The following is an 8,310-nucleotide window of genomic DNA, read 5'->3' as shown; positions in this document are numbered from 1 at the left end:
ACGAATATTTTCAGCAGAGTTCCTTTCAATCTCAAGCTGGAATGAAGGCTGGTGAGTTCATTATAAGAATATATGTTGTTTAATTATGATTGAAATCAGAAAAGTGAGTCGTGAGTGAAGTAGCGTCTGAAACCATCGTTTCAGGCACGATTCTGAGAACGGTAAACTGAGAACAGTAAAACTTCGAACAACAGTAAAAAAGTAATTTGAGGCTGTCTGCAATGAAATTTATTGACATTATTCATCCTTATCTCTGGATCTGCTGGCAGGGGTCGTCCCTCTGTCACTCATTTGATTACGTTCTGTTAGTCATCTCCTAATCAGATGATCACTGCAACAAAACCCTTGCCTGGCCTTGGCAAAAATCATTGCCAGGTGTCAGCCTGATCAAGTCAGACGTCATTAAACTGACTCGACTAAGTTCACCATCAGTTGAGAGGAATTCATAATAACTTATTAGAAAAAAAAAACACGGGGAAAACGCCGTTGATATGTCGCTCCTACATCTGCTGATGGTCTCCTTATGTTTCAGTAGATTAGTTGTCTTGAGCGTGGAGTTAAAACAATACAAAGAAAAAGAAAATATGAGCAATGGTAGTGTCAGCCTAACTGTAAGTGATGAAAGAAAAAATTTTATAAGCTATAATTTAGAAGTAGAATCAAATGACAAGGCGCAACGACGATCAAATAATTCAGTTTATCCTAATGTGGTGCTCTTCTTGGTGGATGATCTCGGGTACGGAGACCTAGGAATTTCTGGCCATCCAACCTCCCGGTCCCCAGCCATCGACCGTTTGGCTTCTCAAAGCAAGATCTTCACACATTTTTATGTCACCAGCCCTGTGTGTAGCCCATCCAGGTAATAAGATACGAATTTGTTGTAGAACTTGATTTGACACCCGGTTATAACAAGTCGTTTAGATACATTTTTGGTTTTATCAGTACAAATATCCTTGAAAATAACTGATACTGTAAGTTTTCGATAGATTACACTCGATTGGAGTGTTCATAGAATATAGTTAAGATGTTTTCCATGCCAGAGCTTCTCTCCTGACGGGGCGGTACCAAGTGCGCTCCGGAATCTACCCCGGTGCACTGGGGGCCGACAACCCTCGAGGGCTTCCTCTGAATGAGACTACCATTGCGGAAATCCTTAAGAAGAAAGTGCGACTTTTTTCTGCAGCCATTATTTGCTCAGATATAGACCATTCATGAGTTATAAAAGAACATGTCTTCATGCTTAGTTCGTTGAATGAAAAGTAGAAGTTAGTTTCATCATGTTGTCAAGTTAAAAATTTTTTTTTTAATTCGAGTCCTACAATGTAACTATGTTATGCACTAGAATGTACCTAAGCATTTTTCTATTATAAGCTTGATGGGAAATTTTTCTGGAAACAATGCATTGCATCTACTCAGGGATACCGCACTCTGATCGTCGGCAAATGGCACCTGGGCGTTGGGTACGAAGGAGAATATCTGCCCGCGCACCACGGCTTCGACGACTACCTGGGAGTTCCCTACAGCCACGACATGTGCCCCTGCTACGCCTGCTTCCCTGACAAGCCTTGTGAAGGCGGGTGCTCGACATCACACGTATCATGTCCTTTATTCAGGTATTTGTTCCAACACAATGGTTGGTACAGGTACGGATAGGAACACACAATGTTCCGACCCGTACCCCATGAGAGATGTGGCATGTTTTCCCCAACACAAAGTGCAATAAGTGCAACGGCACTATGCCTACTTTATGAGGGTTTTTCGTCCCCCCTAAAATATTCATAAGCTGCATAATAATTTTATGCTTATTCTTTTAATTATATTATTCTTTATATTTTTACCAAAGAATGCCGACTAATTTGATACAATGTAGTCTGTATATGTTGCATTGATAATGCAACAGGTTTACAGTATTCATGAGTTTGTTGTTGCGTGCGTTAGCTGTTTTTGAAGTCTAAAGTTCCCTCACATCCTGTACATCTCCTGGGGCTTACCCTACAGTCCGGAAAACCTCGTTATGTCCCTGATGTGAAACACCAAATTTTGCTATCAACCGTTCCTCAAAAATTAATAGTAGTTTTGATTGGTATCCCCCATCTGCAACATTCGATAAACAACACTTCTCATCTCGCCGTGTAAATTCACACGATCAATGCTTTACATCATATAATGAGCACCTGCACCGCCCTATGATCTCACAATAAATTATAACTGGCATGTCGAGCCTGCAATTTATATCACAATGGATATTTATTTTTCTGTTCTACGGTTTTTCGAAAAAAATTCAAACCATAACGCTGTGTAATTTTTTTTAATACACTCTGCGTCACGAGGAGTTATTTCTCAGAAGTCCATAACTAGACGTCTATAATAGATTTTGAGTTTTAATTTTTCTATTTTTTGCTGAAACTTTTTTCTTTGGTCTGCACAGTTACTTTCTAATTTTTTTGCACGACAATAACGAAACTAAATCCTGAATTAACTACTTGTTGCCTAAATTCTCTTGAGCGTACGAAACCGGCTGCTGAAAAATTGTTATGACTTATTTTAATTCTATAAGCAATACGACGATCATCGAACAACCCATGCAGCTGCAGTCTCTCACTGGAAAACTTGTGGACAAAGCCAAACAATTTTTAAAAGATAGCGCCCAAGACGACGCTCCATTCTTCCTCTACATGCCCTTCATGCACGTGAGCTACAGCCTTATTCGACAAGCATGGCTAACTGAAATATCTTTGAAATCTCACATATCGCCTCGTCATTTGTACCTCTGCACATAACCAAGTTTTATACTGAGCCAAATACGTTTAGAATATTTCCTACTTTACTAATAAACAAACTTCCAGGTCTAAAATTCAGGTCTAAAACTCCTTGCATCTCAACCATCGTTCCCTTCACAGGTGCACCATCCCCAGTTTTCCTCCGAAGAGTTCAGTGGAAAATCCGCGCGAGGGATTTTCGGCGACGCTCTCCTGGAGCTCGACCACTCCATCGACACCATCCTGCAGACACTCGATACGTTCGACCTCGCCGACAACACCGTCGTGTGGTTCCTCTCCGACAATGGGTATATGAATTTTTAAAACTATTACATCGTAAAAAAAGAAATATATTAAATTATTTACATCGAGCATGCAATGTTCTTTGAAAATTCTAATTACTCTTTGAATGGTGCTAGCCTTGCAAGTTCACCATGATTTTCCTTGCAGCGCTGTTTATCATTGCCAAAAGGATAAATAGGTGTTTTGATCCTAGATTTGTATTTGAATACTTGTTGACTTCATAAATCTAATTCAAGCTGCTGCTCGTGAGCTACTAGCGTCAAAATTGTTCTAGTGTGTACTATAGGCAACAGGCCATGGGCCTATTTCTTGAGTGCCGACACTTCTATTCTATTCTATGGTAAACAAACCTACTCTAATTATAAGAAAACGGCAAGTACGTAATTACGGGGTGTCACGTCATAGACTTGAAGCAAATGTGTACACTGCTATTCATTTGATGGATTTAGATTGTGATTACACTGCCTGAAAAAATATATAGTCAAGCCTACATAAAATTTCTAAATCGACATTGTGGAGCGGCTGCACTTGATTCGTAATATTTCCGAATTGTTTTAAACCTTCAATCAAAACATTGCTTTCACAGGCCGAGTTTACGCCGTCATGAAGGGGGCGGTTGCGCAGGGGCGCTGCGGTGCGGCAAGGGCACGGCCTGGGAGGGCGGCGTGAGGGTTCCCGCCTTCGTCAGGTGGCCGGGGCACATCGGCCCTAGTTAGTTACCGTCAACTAACCGTCATCTTTAACCGTATTTCTTTTAGCCGATTCGAATTTTTTCATTTGCCAAAAGCTTTAAAAATATTTTTCACTGTGTAATTATTACCCAGATAACTCCAAGAAATTCTTGAATTTTAATAAATTATTGACTCAGGTCGCACTGGCGAGTTGCTGAGCTCGCTAGAAGTTCTGCCGACCATCGCTGCGCTCACCGGCGCTGACACCAGCGGCCTCAAGCTCGACGGCTTCGACGCCTCAGATTTTCTGCTCGACAAAACATCCGAGGTCGGGAATTATTTAATCATTAGTGAAACAGCAAGTTTTCTTTTTAACATGCAAAATCAAAGTCCACATTACTAGATTAGAACTTATAGAGAATGAGCATGTTAACATGATACGCAATTTGTTCGTCTAAGCGTGTTATATATATGTTTGCTGTTATAGTGTCTTCCCTCATCACGAAGGAACAGACTAAAATTTTGTCGCTTCTGTATCGTAAACACCGACATGGAGATGTCAGTCATGAGATGATACGTTAGTTTAAAGACCACTTTTTTGAAAGTATGAGCCCTGGTCTCGTTCCTGAAAAAGACCTTACTTGGGATAGTGCGATAGTTGAGGCGAAAAGATGCGATCTTGTTTATATAGTTGACTGAGCTGATGCGTGACACCTTGACTGAGACAAGGATCGGGAAGCTTGCAATGTTAGAAGACGTGGTTGCAACGAAAGACTGATGCATGAAAAGTCGACAATTGAAAAAAATTGGGGAGTTACTGTCGTTTAGGAGTCAAAATTTTTGCATTTAAAAGCACGTTAATTGAGCAAATTTATTTCTTAGACGTACCAGACGCTCATATGATGAATACTTTGATACGGAATCTATTAAACTATTGTTTGTCACACTCAAGTGCCCGCACCTGAAGCTTTGTAATGCTGATTGGTTACCGAAAATTAAAAAAGACGAAAACTTGTGTTAGAATGTCCATGAGCGTGCAATGAGAATAATTCCAGTCTTTAAGGTCAACTCTTATGAAAAAATATCATAGCTTATGAAGCTTCCGAGTCTTTGTTATCGAGTATCGACTTTTCCGATGCGACCTCATTAATTTAAACGAGCATACTAAGAGTTTATAAAAGATTCTTGAAGGATTACTGGAAACAAGAACATGCCCCAAGAGCCACGGATCTGGTCAGTTTTAGATCTCCAAAAAACATTTCATGAATCGGCTACTGCACAAACGAAAACTATTTTTCTGCGCTGACACTTATAAATCCGGATTCGCTCGCACAATAAAAGTTTTCCAAGGCCTCTAAATATCATTTTTTTTAAACATAAATCAGATGGTGATGTTTATTGGTTCAACATAACAAAAACAGCAGATCATTAGAAATTTTTCTGGTAAACAGAAGCAACAATAATTGGATTAAAAACCAGTTTCATCCAGTATAAATGGTTTAAATATGAGATTAATAAATCATAACACTAAGAGGTTGCATTGAATTGAAAGACTTTCAGATTAAAAATTTGTATTAATATTTCTGCCGTATACGATCGCATTTAACTTGAGACTTCATTTCCATTAAATTCATTCTAATCTCTCGAACAATCAATGCTTAATTAATATCCATTGATTTAATCTATTCCACATCCGTATATCATCCTACGATTCCACATCCATATATCAGAGAATTGAATAACATCAATTACTCACCCAAATGTAAACAAATGAACTCTTATTTCAAAAACCGACTCGGCACGAACGCAATGAAAATTTATGTCCCGACGAAGGCTACGAGAACAAACCCAGTTTAGGCAAGGGGCTTTATGGACTAGTTTCCAGTGCTCCTATAAGAATAAATAAGAAAGAAAGAAGGCTACGAGAAAACGTGCTGGCACCATGGTCAAGGGAGGCAGCCAAGCCTACAACGCTCTGAAAAGAAGCCTAAATTCGTGTTTGCCTTACCTTTATCGTAACAAATATATATATCTGATATATAACGTGCAATGTTGTTGTAAAAAAATTATTGCAGAAACCTCAATTTTATACATTCAAATCGGGGAAGTTGAATCGATCAAAAATTAACGGCAATGTCAAATACCTTCTACATAAATTCTTATCTCATCAATTTATATCGTTAAACAAAAAGTAATCAAAAATCGCTGTTCTAAGTTAATCACACAGTGCCATATTTAATGTAATCAACTCGTTAGCAAAAAATCGATTTCTTTGCGCCTTTAATCACCTACTCAGGTAATCACCTACTTGTAAACCTAATTATTAATCATTCTAATATGTTTTCTTTGCTTTTCTCTTAGTCACCTAGGGAATATTTCGCCGTGTACCCTATGGACCCTTCGCAAGAAACAGGACCGCATGCCGTGGTCTACAGACACTTGAAGGCTCACTTCTTCACAATTGGGGATCGTGAGTAGCAGAGGTTTTGTCCATCAGCCGCGGGTCTATCTCTTCACTCCGCATAATTTAGGTCGCGTGACTTGTAATATTGATGTTTACTACACAAAATATTTGATTGGATGATAAATGATGGTTTTGTATGCAATAAAATATGCAAATGTCAGCGATCGTGTCAACGTATTCGCTTCTAAATTTTGTTTTTATAACATTCAGCTCAAGATAAACCGCCTTGTGCTTATCTATTTTGTTTCCTAGTGTTATCTGACGACCAGAACTACGACGAGATTTGCACCTCCCGACATCTTCTCACCGAGCACAACCCGCCCCTCCTGTACGATTTGTCTGTTGATCCCGGCGAGCGCTGGAACGTCGCCAACGACACTAGCTTCAAGTACGCCCATTGCGCAGTTAACTCATCTGTTTTACAGTTGAAATATCCTTTCAAACATTCCCTTTATTGTTTAGTTTAATTTTCTTACTGATCGCTCACAACGTTAATTAAATATTTTGAAGTTTTAATGGGTCGGAATATTCTAAATTGTTAAATTTAAATAAATCAGCGTGTTTTTTGCTCGGGGTCTATATTCGTTTCTGTGATTTTTTGTAGAATTTCGCTGATCGAAATGACTGCGTGGCGCCAAGCGCACATGGTTGATATGACCTGGATGCCATCTGTCACGAATGATCACGACAAATACTCGGAGCCCTGCTGCACTGACCATTACTGCGAACCATTCCCGTCCTGCTGTGACTGTCCACTGAAATGATGAAGCCCTGCTAATCTGACCGGGGCAGAGAACCCTTTCCCTCCTGCTGCGACTCCCTATAAAATGGAATTACAAACTTATGCTCGAGTGCACGAAACAATCTAGAACAGGAGAAATTTACATGTTTAACATCAAGGTCATTAATATGCCAATTTTTGGCGTTCTTGTCTCTAAAATTTAATTTAATGATTCCTTTATTGCATTTTTCTGTTTTTCTTTAAAATTTCTGGAAGATGATGTAATATTATGTCTCGTAAAGTGACAATTTCTAATTAAATTATTCGATTTGAATATTTTATTACGTTTGAACATAATTTTTTCATAATTCCTCTTCACAAGGATTACTCGGGATAACTAATGCAAATAAAAAGTTCCTAATCTGCCAAAAATGAAATTTCGATTACACATTTGGATTCACTTCTTTTTTTCTTTTTGCGCAAGTAATCATTTACAGAAATGTACAGGAATAATATTCACCGTGTATACACGATCAGAGACTATCAGCTTCATGGTTGAACTATATACATATGTCAGAATGTTTTTTTGCCGGAATATCATGATGTAATCTCTTGTCTACTGTGAAATAATGGACTCGCCTGCTGGACGGAACGGAAGGGAGGTAGTTAGCCAGTGAAGGCACTGGGCAGTGTAGACTGTAGAGTGTAGCGCGATTTTAGCAAGCCGTCTGATATTGTTTCACATGAGCGGTTGTTGCTTACTAGTACTTCGAAGTCTTTATGAATTAGAGAGAAATGTACTCCAATAGATCATAGATTTTCGAGGCGCTTGCTAGAAGCCAGCTTTGCCCAACTTCACACTCTACTGACAGACTCTAGTAGTCTACGACTCTACGTAGGTTCGTTGATATTCCTTTCCGGAGGCCGGCGCCGGGATGGGGCAACTGCAACTCTGGAACAATTCTCTGGAGAGTGAGTGAGTGGAGACTGTTGTCAGGTTCTCACTTGAGCCATTATCCATAGATGTATAACCCATGATACTTTACTGGTCTACTTATAGGCGCTAGGCTATAAAATGACATTTTAGAAAAGTTTAAAAAAACTGCTTCACCAGTTACCACTAGACTGACTAGGTACCGTACCTATCACTATTCTATTCACAATGGAGTATGGACTACCTAGTAATGAGGCTAGTATGCAGAGGTGGGCAGTAGCGCGCTACATGTAGCGGCCGCTACTAGCGGCCGCTACATTTTCAGTAGCGGTAGCGGTAGCGGCTCTACATTTAAGGCAATGTAGCGGTAGCGGTAGCGCCCGCTACATATTTAAGTAGCGATACGAGGTTTTGCCGCTACAGCGCTACCGCTACATTTATAGATAAAGCCTTTAGAT

The 8,310-nt window shown here is 39.6% G+C and overlaps 1 protein-coding gene across 1 annotated transcript; it reads left to right on the top strand.

Annotated features, from left to right (window-relative positions):
* The first annotated feature begins 397 nt into the window (after positions 1–397).
* LOC125177594 (arylsulfatase A-like) lies at positions 398–7,092 on the top strand. Its single transcript, XM_047879602.1, has 10 exons — positions 398–859; positions 1,041–1,164; positions 1,417–1,613; positions 2,558–2,690; positions 2,901–3,067; positions 3,649–3,773; positions 3,931–4,061; positions 6,095–6,203; positions 6,450–6,585; positions 6,802–7,092. Exons 1-10 carry the CDS (start codon positions 492–494, stop codon positions 6,959–6,961), a joined length of 1,650 nt encoding a protein of 549 aa, XP_047735558.1. The 5' UTR covers positions 398–491; the 3' UTR covers positions 6,962–7,092.
* The last annotated feature ends 1,218 nt before the right edge of the window (positions 7,093–8,310 follow it).

This window comes from Hyalella azteca, unplaced genomic scaffold, assembly GCF_000764305.2.
Source record: "Hyalella azteca isolate HAZT.00-mixed unplaced genomic scaffold, Hazt_2.0.2 contig3387, whole genome shotgun sequence".
In the NCBI taxonomy this organism is placed as follows: Eukaryota; Metazoa; Arthropoda; class Malacostraca; order Amphipoda; family Hyalellidae; genus Hyalella; species Hyalella azteca.
This window is presented reverse-complemented; position numbering and strand designations above follow the sequence as displayed.